The sequence below is a fragment of the Acinonyx jubatus genome, chromosome D4 (genome assembly GCF_027475565.1).
Source record: "Acinonyx jubatus isolate Ajub_Pintada_27869175 chromosome D4, VMU_Ajub_asm_v1.0, whole genome shotgun sequence".
NCBI classification, from domain to species: domain Eukaryota; kingdom Metazoa; phylum Chordata; class Mammalia; order Carnivora; family Felidae; genus Acinonyx; species Acinonyx jubatus.
Window position 1 is genome coordinate 86,346,919 of NC_069391.1, and position 12,633 is coordinate 86,359,551.

At 45.0% G+C, this 12,633-nt stretch overlaps 1 protein-coding gene across 5 annotated transcripts in view; it reads left to right on the forward strand.

Annotated features, from left to right (window-relative positions):
• Positions 1 to 12,633, forward strand: part of RCL1 (RNA terminal phosphate cyclase like 1) — a 57,107-nt gene that overhangs the window by 20,879 nt on the left and 23,595 nt on the right. For all 5 annotated transcript variants that reach the window (XR_008291312.1, XM_027041146.2, XM_053205336.1 and 2 more), the window contains exons 4-5: positions 2,656 to 2,730; positions 3,626 to 3,750. Coding sequence is in view for 4 of the 5 variants with exons in the window: in XM_027041146.2 (XP_026896947.2) it covers positions 2,656 to 2,730; positions 3,626 to 3,750 (200 nt within the window). In the remaining variant the exon portion in view is untranslated. The remainder of the gene's footprint in view (positions 1 to 2,655; positions 2,731 to 3,625; positions 3,751 to 12,633) is intronic.

Here is a 12,633-nt window from a genome sequence, read left to right on the forward strand (position 1 = left end):
CATTTAAATTCCCTTTCTGACCTCCATGGGCATTTGGGTTTTGCCCCATGGTCCCAGAGGCTGAGAGTAGGGGAAGGAGAGGAAGTGAATGAGGTGTGAGCAGGGAAGAGGGGCCAGAGACAGCGACCGTGGACATAGGACGCAAGTTCTAAGAAGTGGGGGATGACTCACAAAGCCAGTCTTTGCAGGAGCCGACTTAGGGCTGGGTGGGGGGTTCGGCAGTGAGAGGTTGTACTGACCTCGAGAGAGCAGTGTCCTTGGACTATAAAGACAGTCATAGGTTGGGGAATGAGTAGCAGACAGATGAAGAACCGGGATGGTTAGAAGGTTAGATAGGATGATGGGGGTGTTTATAAGGCTGACTCCTGGAGCTGCTGGAGGGGTGAGGGTAAGACAGTAGAAGTGATAGGACGAGCCTTGTGAGAGAATAGGGACATTTTCCCTTGGGGACAGAAGGGCAGGGAGTAGGGAGAAATTCTGAGAAGAAAAGTTCAGGAGATCTTATCTGCATCTCCGTGATTCTGCACCAGGGCACAGTAGATATTTATTGGTGCCAACAAGCTGGTCAAATGGCAAGGAAGGTTCCAGTCTTTTCCAGTACCCTCCTGGAAGGGGAAAAGAAGTACGATCATGTCTCCTGTGTGCTGGGCCCTGTTGTGAGTGAACCTGTGTTCTTCTGTATATATCCTTATTTACTGAATTCTTGAACCAACCCTGTGAGGTGGATGTTCTTATCAGTTTCAGACAAGGTAGCTGAGAGCAGGTTTCTTCCCTTTCTCGCGTCGGCTTGGATCTGATCGCATTTCTATCTGCTGACTGACTGAACTGAAGGGTAATGCCTCTGCCGTCAGGTGCCACTTGGACCAGACTTGGGCCTGTAATTGCAGAGTTCCAGCTCCATTTTCCTTAAGCAGAACTTGTAGACCATCCTCACTCTGCTAAAATGAGAGTGTGCACAGCGAGAGGGGTACGTCCAGTCCAGCCCCTCACTTTACGCAGGAGGCACCCACGGCCCTGGGGACGTGGGGAAGTGTCCAGGTCTCCCAGCTAATAAGAGGCAGAGGAGGACTCAAGCCCGCATCTGCTTTTCCGGCCCTAGTCCCACTGCACCAGGATGCCTGCCATCCGGGGCAGCTAGAGGCTGATTCAGGAGATGGGACCCCCTTCAGCTACACTAGGGCTTCTGTCTGACCTTCAGAGTCCATTTGGCCTCGGCCTTTTGACTCCAGGTATAGGTAGGATGAGGCAGAAGGGATGCGCTGCTTTTTCCCCTCTCTCCAGGCTGGGCGCCTGGGTCCCAGAGTCACATCGGCAGAGCAGCGTGCGCCCCTCCACCCCCACTGTTCCCAGAGTCTGGGTTGGCCTGCTCCCCAGTTGCCCTTAATTCTAGCCTAGACTGGCTTCCTCTCGGTCCTGGCAGCCCCAAATGCATTATTTTAAGTTTGTGACATACGTTTAGCTTCAGTATTTAATGACATTAGCTAATCTTTAATGAGTTTTCCTCGTAACTGCTTCTGCCCCACCTGATCCATTCTGGCCAGGTTCCTAGGCTTCAGAGGTCATTTCTGCCCCTGGTTAATTTTGTGGTATCAGAATATTTAGTTGGGGCTGTTCTCTGCTATGAAGGCTTATTGGAGTATCATTCTGTTGAATCTCAGCATGTTAGAGTTGGTGGCAGCTCGGAGAGAGACAGGCTGAGAGCCCCAGACCTTAAAGACCAGGAAATTCAGACAGTTGGGATTTTCTGACCAGAAGCTACACAGCTAACAGGAGGTGGAGCCTGGACTGAGCCGCCCTGCCCCTGCCTGGGGGTCGCTCGCCCCTGCAGGCTGGAGAGCAGCTCTGTTCAGTTGGGAACAAGTAAGGGAGTGATTGTCCTTTCCTTCCCGAGTTGCTGTTGAGACAGCGTTCACTGACTTGTTCGCCAACCTGATTTGAATGTCATCCTTATTCCCTCTGGGGCATCCACAAATAAGTAAGCAGAGGACCCCAGGCCCCCGAGGAGCTCTAAGGGAGGAGGTCATAACAGCCATGCTCAGCACAGCCCTGCCATCAACTGTGGGCATTGTCATTGCACTGTGGGGCTTCCCTGAGTCCAAGCCTACCTCCCCCGGCCTACCCCTTTGTGGACTACCCCCTCCTGTGACTGCCTGTGTGACACCCACAGGACTCCTAGGTAGCCCCTGCTCAGGTTGCAGACTTCGTTTGGTTTGCTTTGGCTTGGATTGCCACCAGCTCTCAGCACTAAACAACCATGTTGGAAAAAGAATAATAAAAAAGGCTGATATTTTCTTCTGTAACGCTTAGGCCTCTAGGAATGAGCAGAAGTCCCAGTTTGTTTTCTGGATGGGCCTAGCCATTTCTTGATGCTTTTTGCGTGATGCATGTGATACTCACGATGACTCACAGGGTAGATGTATGCTGTTATAAAGTGAGAAAGAGCGTCTTGGAGAAGCCAGCAGCTTGTAAAATTGCAGTCTTTTTTGGGAGCAGAGCCGGCCCATGCCCTCAGTTGTAAGCCCGCGTGCTTCCTCCTCGCAGGACGACATCGTCTGCCCGGTTGCTGAACCTCATCCTGCTTTGTGGGCTCTTTGTTCTTCCCACTTCTCAAGGTTAAATTAAACTTTTTTTTTTTTTCCTGAAATAATTCCACAGGTTGATGTTCTTAAGGCAACAGCCCTCCCCCTGTTGAAACAGTTTGGAATTGACGGTGAATCATTTGAGCTAAAGGTAAGGATGCATGTACCTTGTTGGCTGTACATATATGTGTACAACATATTCTCTTGTGAACTCATGGGAAGAGCCGTGTGACTCATTGTGTCTGTGTGTGTCACATCGAACGTCTCCATTGAGAAGACCCACGGGAGTCATGACCCCAACGTTACAGACTTGGAGCTGGAGAGGGACTCTTGAGTAATGACAGTCATAGTGGCCAGTTACTCGCACTTACTCTGCAGTAGGTGATGGTGTGAGTGCTACACACGCGTCGGCTCCCTTATTCCTCGTGGCATCTCCACTAGTGCGCAGTGGAGCCAGGGTTCTAGCCACACGCCCTCTCTGGTCGAATCATCAAGATGTAATTTGTCTCCAGGGCCTCCCAACCTGGATGCCCCTGTGAATGTTCAGTGTTTTCAAAACCTAGTAGAAGTAATTTAAGCATCTGTTTAAGCAGGGTTACATCAGTAACACTGGATATCTTAAGCTGTTTAGCATCTATTTCTTAAGTTAATGTTTGAAAACGGGGGAAATGACTTCATTTTTACTGAATAAAATGAGTTTTGATCGATCAGTTCATTGCACAGGAGGAGAAGCGGGCTCCTGACGGGTGAGAAATGGGATGAGCCAATGAGCTGGGCTAGTTGCTCACAGTTAGGATGAGGGGACAGGCCCTCGTGATGAAGTGGCTTCACTGTGACGGGGACGTGCTGGCCCGGAGTCACCGCTCAGCACGTGCCCTCTTGGTGCTAACTTAAGGTGCTGTCGGCATTGAAGGGGTTGACAAGGTGGGTACGAAAGAGCTCGCTGCCTCCCGAGGAAGAGCCCCTTGGCATAGAGCAGCCAGGTTGGGTGTCAGGGTCACGCGCTCCGCAGCATCGTCACCTCTTCTGTCTTTCCACCCCGGCAGGTTGTGCGACGGGGAATGCCTCCCGGAGGAGGAGGAGAAGTGTTCTTCTCCTGTCCTGTGAGGAAGGTCCTGAAGCCCGTGCAGCTCACGGATCCAGGGAAGATCAAACGTATTAGAGGAATTGCGTATCCTTTTGTTTGATTTAACTTTCCGTTCTTTGACTTGCCTCTCGAAGGGAAGAGTGACTTATGACTTCCAACAGTTTACCTCTTCGCAGAGTTACTTACTTTTAGACAGCAGTCTTGGGGAAGTCTTAGCAGTGCAAAATGGTAATTGTTGGCTGAGATACGATGTTTTATTATGCGTCTCACCATGACTAGACTGGTTCCTTCGTTGTTCTTTTTTAGTTCACGCTCAAGCAAACAACTCCAGGGTATGTCCTGCTCTCCTGGGGGCTTTCCTGATGAGGGGAAACCTATGCAAACATGTAATTCTGATCTAATGTGTAAAGTGGTGTAGACAGGTACACAGTAGGTTGGGGGAGCTAAGATACAGGATGGCACATTTTGTCTGGAGGATGTAGGAGGGCAGGAATAATACCTGTTTATTTATTTTTAAAATTTTTTTAAAACATTTATTTATTTTTGAGACAGAGACAGAGCATGAACGGGGGAGGGTCAGAGAGAGAGGAAGACACAGAATCTGAAACAGGCACCAGGCTCTGAGCTGTCAGCACAGAGCCTGATGCGGGGCTCGAACCCACGGACCGCGAGATCATGACCTGAGCTGAAGTTGGACGCTTAACTGACTGAGCGCCCCAGGCGCCCCAGTAATACCTGTTTATTAAGTGATTACTTTGCATGCACTGTGATAATATAAGGGTATACTTGCTTTTCTTTTGTTTTTATTTTTTTTTTTTAATTTTTTTTTTAACATTTATTTTTGAGACAGAGAGAGACAGAGCATGAGCAGGGGAGGGTCAGAGAGAGAGGGAGACACAGAATCTGAAACGGGCTCCAGGCTCTGAGCTGTCAGCACAGAGCCCGACGCAGGGCTCGAACTCACGGACCGTGAGATCATGACCTGAGCCGAAGTCGGCCGCTTAACCGACTGAGCCACCCAGGCGCCCCTCTTTTGTTTTTAAACAACCACTTTATTGGGGCACCTGGGTGGCTCAGTCGGTTGAGCGTCTGACTTTGGCTCAGGTCATGATCTCATGGTTCACAAGTTTGAGGCCTGCATCTGGCTCACTGCTGTCAGCGCAGAGCCTACTTCAGATCTTCTGCCCCCCCCCCCCCACTGCCCCTCCCTCACTCATACTGTCTCTCTCAAAAATAATTAATTAATTAAAAACCATTTTAGCGATGTATGATTTACGTACAAAAAGCTATACGGATTTAACGTGTACAGCTTGATGAGTTTGGAGATTAGTATATACCTGCAAAACTAGTAGCATAGTGCCTTAAACCTATTCGTTACTTCCAAGAGTTTCTTTCTGCCCTCTTGATTTTTTTTTATTTTTACACTTTTTTTAGATTTTTATACTTTTAATTTTTTGTGGTAACATTTGATATAGGTCTACTCTTTTAGCAAATTTTTTTAAAAATTATTTTTTAAATTCCAGTATAATTATCTTAGCAAATTTTTTTTTTTAATTTTTTTTTTTAACATTTATTTATTGTTGAGAGAGTATGAGCAGGGGAGGGGTAGAGAGAGAGGAAGACACAGCAGGTGAAGTAGGCTCCAGGCTCTGAGCTGTCAGCAGAGAGCCCAACCCAGGGCTCGAACCCACGAACTGTGAGATCATGACCTGGGCGGAAGTTGGGTGTTCAACTGACTGAGCCACCGAAGACCCCCAGCAGATTTTTAAGTATATGGTGCAGACATTATGGCATATAGTGGATTTGTAGGACTTAATCATCTTGCATAACTGAAACTTTGTACCCTTTTACCAGCATTTCCACCTTTCCCCTTCCTTCCAGACTCTGGCAACCACCATTCTCTCTGCTTCTGTGAGTGTGACTATTTTAGATTCCTTCTATAAATGGAATTATGCAGTATTTGTTTTTCTCTGTCTGTTCTGTATCTTTCACTAAGTGTTATTTCACTTAGCACGCTGTCTTCCTTATTAAACCATGTCACAAATGATAGCATTTCCTTTTTTTTTTTTTTAAGGCTTAATAATACTCTACTGTATGTCTATAAATACTACATTTTCTTTATTTATCTTGTATTGGACATTTAGGTTGCTTTCATGTCTTGGTTATAGTGAATAACACTGAAATGAATGTGGGAGTATATTCAGTTTCTGTGGATATGTACCCTATGTGGGATTGTGGGATCAATTTACATTCCCACCAACAGTGTATCAGGATTCCCTTTTCTCCACACTTTCAGCCATACTTGTTATCTTTTGTTTTTTGTTTTTTTATAATAACTGTTCCAACAAGCATGAGGTGATTACCCGTTTTGTTTTTTTTAAGATTTTAATGTTTATTTTTGAGAGAGAGAGTGGGGAGGGGGAGTCGGGGAGGGGCAGAGAGAGAGGGAGACACAGAATCTGAAACAGGCTCCAGGTTCTGAGCTGTCAGCACAGACCCCGACACGGGGCTCAAAGCCACAACCTGGGAGATCATGACCTGAGCTGAATTTGGATGGTCAACCAACTGAACCACCCAGGTGCCCCTAACTCATTGTGGTTTTGATTTGCATTTCTCATGATGAGTGATATTGAGCCCTTTTTCACATGAATGTATGAACATATCTGGTTCTTCTTTGGAGAAGTATCTATTCGGGTCCTTTGCCCATCTTCTAATTGGATTATTTTTAGTTTGTTGCTGTTGAGTTGTATGAGTTTTTACATATTTTGGATATTAATCAGAGATATGAATTGCAGACATTTTCTCTCATTCCGTGGATTGCCTTTTCACTTTGTTGTTTCTTTTGCCCTTGTTTTGGTGCTCCATCCAATAAATCATTGTCAATGCTAAGAAACTTTTCCCCTATGTTTTCTTCTAGAATTTTTATGGTTTTAGAGTCTTATGTTTATCTTTAATCTATTTTGAGTTGATTTTTGTATGTGGTGTGTCTGTTGAAGAGACTTGTAGGGGTTTATTTCTGGGCTCTCTGTTGTGTTCCATTGGTTTTTGTGGCAATACCATGCCTTTTTGATTACTGTAGCTTTGTGATATATTTTGAAATCAGGAACTCTGATGCCTCCAGCATTGTTCTTGCTCAAAGTTGCTTTGGCTTTTTTGAGTCCTTTGTAGTTCCATATAAATTTTAGGATTATTTTTTCTGTATCTGTTATTTTGTGGAAAAAAAAAAAATCATTGTGATGGGTGGCTCAGTTGGTTAAGCATCTAACTTTGGCTCAGGTCATGATCTCACAGTTCGTGGGTGTGAGCCCCGCGTCGGGCTCTGTGCTGACAGCTCAGAGCCTAGAGCCTGCTTGCTTCAGATTCTGTGTCTCCATCTGTCACTGCCTCTTCCTGCTTGTGTTTGCTCGCATGCTGCACGCTCTCTCTCTCTCAAAAATAAAATAAATAAACATTAAAATAATATATCATTGGTAGTTTGATAGGGATTGCATTGAATCTATAGTTTACTTTGGGTAGTCTGGACGTTTTAAGAATATTAATTCTCTCCGTCCATGAATGTAGACTGTCTTTCCATTTATTTGTGTCTTTTAAAGATGTTTTTCATGATTGTTTTATACTTTTCAGTATACAGTTCTTTCACTTCCTTGGTGAAGTTTATTCTTACGTTTTTAGGTTTTTTGGATGCTTTTGTAAATAGGATTATTTCCTTGATTTCTTATTCAGATAGCTTATTGTTAGTGCACAGAAATGCAATTGATTTTTGTATGTTGAGTTTGTATTCTGCAACTTTTAAAAATATTTATTCCAGTAGTTTTTTTGTTTGGGGGGTGATATCTTTAGGGCTTCTACGTGTAAGATCAGGTCATCAGTAAGATAATTTTACTTCTTCCTTTCCAGTTTGGGTTCCTTTCATTTCTTTTTCATGCTTAATTTCTCTGGCTAGGATTTACAGTACCATGCTAAATAGGAATGGAAAGAGTGGCTATCCATGCTTGATTCCAAATTGTAGAGGAAAAGCTTTCAGTTTTCCATCATTCCTGAAGATGATGTTAGCTGTGGGCTTTTCATGTATGTCCTTATTGTGTTGAGATAAGTTTCTTCTATACTTAATTTGTTGAGAGTTTTTAATTGTGGAAGAGTATTGTATGATGCTTTTTCTGTGTCTATTGAAACAATCATGTGATTTTTATTCTTTATTCTGTTAATGTGGTTTATCACGTTAGTTGATTTGCATACATAGAGCCATCTTTGCATATCAGGGATAAATCCCACTCGGTCATGTATTTAATGTATTGTTTTATTTTTAATGTATTGTTGAATTTAATGTGTTGTTTTATTTTTAATGTATTGTTGAATTTAGTTGACTAATATTTGTTGATAATTTTTGCAGCCATGTTCATTAGGGATATTGGCTTGTAGTTTTCTTTTTTGTAGTGTCTTTATGGTTTGGCTTTGGTATCAGGGTGACACTGGTTTCATAAAATGAATTTGGAAGTGTTCTCTCTTTGATGTTTTTGGAAGTCTAAGGATTGGTATTTGTCATTTAAATGTTTGGTAGAATTCACCAGTGAATTAATCGTGAAGCCATCTGGTCTTTGTCTCGAGGTTTTTGATTACTGATTCAGTCTCCTTACTTGTTATTGGTCTGTTCAAGCTCTATTCTTGATGCAGACTTGGTAGAATTTATCCATTTCTTCTAGGTTGTCCAATTTGGCATGTAACTGTTCATAATAGTACCTTATTACTTTGTTTACAAATTGTGGCATCACTTAGAATGTCTCTGTTTTCATTTCTGATTTTATTTACTTGAGTCTTTGCTCTTTTTTTCTTAATTTAAGGGCTTGCCATTTGTTTATCTTTTCAAAAAACTGATTCTGCTGTTGATTTTTTTTTCTCGTTGGTTTTTGCTTTTCTGTTTCACTTGTATCTACCCTATTATTTATTTCCTTCTGCTAACTTTGGATTTTAGTTCTTCTTTTCCTAGTTCCTTGAAGTGTAAAGTTCGGCTGTTTATTAGAGACCCTTCTTCTTTTGTAGAAAGAATGTAGGTCCTTATCACTATAAAATTCTTCTTGGTACTCCTTTGCTCAGTCGCAAAAGTTTTGGTATGTTGTGATTTCATTTTTGTTTGTCTATAGATTTTCTAGTTTCCCTTTTGATTTCTTCTTTGACCCCTTGTATGTTCAAGGATGTGTTCATTTTCATCGGTTTGTAGATTTCCCCATTTTCTTGCAGTTATTGATACCTACTTTCGTTCCATTGTGGTTGGAAAAGGTAGCTGAGGTGATTTCAGCCTTCTTAAACTTGTTAAGACGTGTCTTGTGACCAACCTTGTGATCCTGGAGAATGTTCTCTGTGCAAGTAAGAAGAATGCGTGCCCCTCTACTGTTGGGTGAAATGTGCTCTGGATGTCTGTGAGTTCCATTTGGTTTATGTTGTTCAAGTCTTCTGTTGCCTTACTGATTTTCTTTCTGGATGTTCTATCCATTGTTGAAAGTAGGGTATGAAGTCTTCAATTGCTGTTGTATTGCTCTTTTTTCAGTATCTGTTGATGTTTACTTTATATATTTAGGTGATCTGAGTGAGTGCATATATAATTGTTACATCTTTCTGTTGAATTGACCTTACATTGTATGATCAACTTCTTTATCTCTTGTGACTTTAAAACATCTATTTATTTATTTTTATTTATTTAGAGCATGAGTGGAGGAGGGGAGCGGAGGAAGGGAGAGAATGTTTTCTTCTTTTTTTTTTTTTTTTTTGAGAGAGAGAGTGTGAGTGAGTGGGGCAGAGAGAGAGGGAGAGAGAGAATATCTTAAGCAGGCTCCACTCCAGGCTTAGCGTGGAGCCCTATCTCTTGTGACCTTAAAGTCTTGTTGGACTTAGTCTCTTTTGTTTGATGGAAGTTTAGTCACTCCTACTCTCTTTTGGTTCCCATTTGCACGGAATATCTTCACTTTCGGCTTATATGTGTGCTTATATGTTAAAGCGGGCCTTTTGTAGACAGCATATAGTTGGGTCTTGTTGTTTTACCCATGCAGCAACTTTTGTTTCTTCTGATTGTGAAGGTTAATCCGTTTACATTTTAGACACTTTATTTTTAAGCCTCAAAGTGACTTCTGAGTTTACTTGCATTCTGTTTTGCAGATGGGGAAACTGAGGCTGCACCTTATGGAATTTGTATCCACATAACACTGCTCGTGACGGCAGAGCTGGGATTTGAGCTCTGTCTGATCGCAGCCCAGACTTTTAACCTCTGCCTTTTCCTATAGGAAGGGAAGGCATTGGGGCTGAGCTTTGAAGACTGGAGGCCTGTGAAGCAGAGCAAGGAAGGAATGCTTGTGCACATGTCATAGTGCACAGTGGTGCTGGGAGTGGCAAGCCGTGCAGTGTGGCCTCAGTGCAGGTTGCACAGTGGTGTTTGGTAGTAGAAGATGGAGATAGAAGTAGTGGATGATGGGGCGGGAGCCAGTGAAGATTAAAGACCACGTTGAGGGAGTTGGCTTTTATTCCAAAGTCAGCAGTTATCTAGAGAGAGAATTTCCATGTTAAGACCATAACTTTGGTGATTCTAAAAGAACTTTTGGCTGCTTTTTAGAAGGTTCAAGTAAAAAAAAAAAAAAATCCTATCACCTAGTGGCAACCACTTACAGGCAAAGATACTAGAGAGTCATTGTGCCCTGAAGAGCCTGGGTGAGGGTTGCTGGTTTACAGAGATCCTGGGGGCAGCATGCGGGGGATGCCATCACCACCTGGCTCTGTGATAGGGGGACAGGGGGGTCCTTGAGGGCGATTTTGATGTGTCTCCTGGCACCTGGATAGAGATATACATTCTGACAGTAGCTGTGTGTTTGGCGGGTGGGGGGCAGTGAGGATAAGTTCAGTTTTATTCCTGCTGGGTTGGAGGGCCCTTCGTGTGGTTACAGGGAGATAGGCCTAGAAAGGAAATTAGAAATGCACGTCTGTAACCTGGGGGCCAGGTGAGAGCCCAAAGTGGGTGATTTGGAGTTGGCTACTGTGTAGTGTGCGGGAGAGGCGGGTGGATCCCTGAGAAGCCACTAAGACTTGAAAGCAAAAGAAAAGTGCTCCCAGGGCACCTCGGGAGCTCAGTTGGTTAAGCATCCAACTCTTGATTTCAGTTCAGATCGTGATCTCATGGCTCATAAGATTGAGCCTCATGTTGGGCTCTGTGCTGACAGCTTGGGGCCTGCTGGGGATTCTTTCTTTCTCTTTCTCTTCCTCTCTCCCTCCCTCCCTCCCCTCCTTCCTTCTCCCCTCCCCCCATTCATGTTCGAGAACACGCACTCTCTCTCAAAATAAACTAAAAAAAAAAAAAAAAAAAAAAAAAGAAGGCCAAGTGCCCCCAGGAAGGGGGACCAGGGAGAGTCAAGGGGTTGAGAGGAGAATAAAGAAAATGCAGCTTCTTAGAAGTCCTGGTTGGACGACCCCTCCCCTGCCCGAGGAGCCCAGAGGAGTCAGCCTGAGGCTGGAGAATGCTCTGGGCAGCTCACGGCCAAGGAGGAGCTCCTTCCAGAGAGGAGGAGCCAGCCCCAAGACCAGTTCCCGGCTGAGGGGTGTGACCCGGAGGGCTGTAGTGCAACATGGAGGTTGCTCTGTCAAGAGTCTTGACCGGAAAGAGAAGCAGGAGGAAAGATAAGGCGGTTACTTGCCATATGGAGATGGAGAGAGTTGAGAAGATACCCTCCCTTTCCGAAGAAAAGGTTGGTGCTGATCTGAGTACTGCTGTTGATCGGGTAGATCTCTGGATGAGAGGGAGACTCCTGCAGCAGGGTAGCAGTGATAAGGTGCTGGGATCAGACGTGAGTTGCGACTCTGGCTTTGCCGCTCAGGTATGACAGGATTTCGGCCCAAAGCCTTGGTTGACCCGCATGTCACTGGGCACTTTACAAACACCGTGTGGGGCTGCAGTGAAGGTTGAGTGAGGTGATGGATGCATAGTACGAGGCACTGGGCTGGTGTGTGAGTAAGCATGTGGTAAGTTGCAGCTACTGTTATTTTTATTATTATTGGAGAGGGTGTGGGTTGAAGATGGCAGGTAAGCGGTGAGGACAGCTCTAAATCGAGCCGCCTGAAGGTGGTTGGAAGGGGGTTGGGAACAGTTCCGTTTTCAAGAGTTAGGTTGGGATTAAGGACAAGGGCATTAGCAGAGGTATGATGAGGCAGTGTGACAAGTGTCAGGATGTGCTGTGGCAGTGGGGTGCAGTGACTGAGGAGAAGAGCAAGTCTGTGTGACAGCAGTGAGGGCTCCGCCCGAGATGGTGACCATTATGGTGTCGGCTTTGTGACTGTGTGGCCATGTCTGGCGGCAGTTGGCAGCCTGGAGGGCAGAGAAGAGAAGGCCAGACGGCCACTCTCAGCTAGGGCTGAGCGTGGATGACGGGCTGAGTGACTGGTGCAGGGGAGAGGTTAGAGGGACTGGGGGGGGTGGGTATTGTTGCAGTGACAGACGGGTGCTCCTGGCCGAGTCCTGTGGCAGGGGCTGGCCAGCCTGGAGAAGGCAGGCGGTCAAGGGGTTGGAACCCTTAATGGATTTAAAGTTTGAACGTAAACAGCCCTAAAGGTTGAGTGGAAGTAGGCGTGTGTGCTGGGTAGAAGAACAAGAACTTGTGTGTGGGGAGTTGTTTTTTGGGGTCTCGGATGTTAAAAGTAGTACGATTCCAGAGGCCGACAAGATCTGGGTCAGGGCAGGCATTGGAGGCCGGAGGGCTGGGTGGCTTGCGCAATGACTTTCCTGGTGGGAGTTTGACAAAAGGGAGAGATCAGGATGTCTTCTTCCCAGGGATGGGATAGGTGCCTAAAGTCAAGTTTTATGTTTCTCAGGAGGGTTGGGCGTAGTCCTCCTGGGAGGAAAAGAAACGTGGTGTGGACTGACTCTTCAGAGGCCTTGATTAGCTTGAACAGTGAGCCGTGAGGACGCGGATTAGCTGGGGAAGCTGCTGTTGAGAC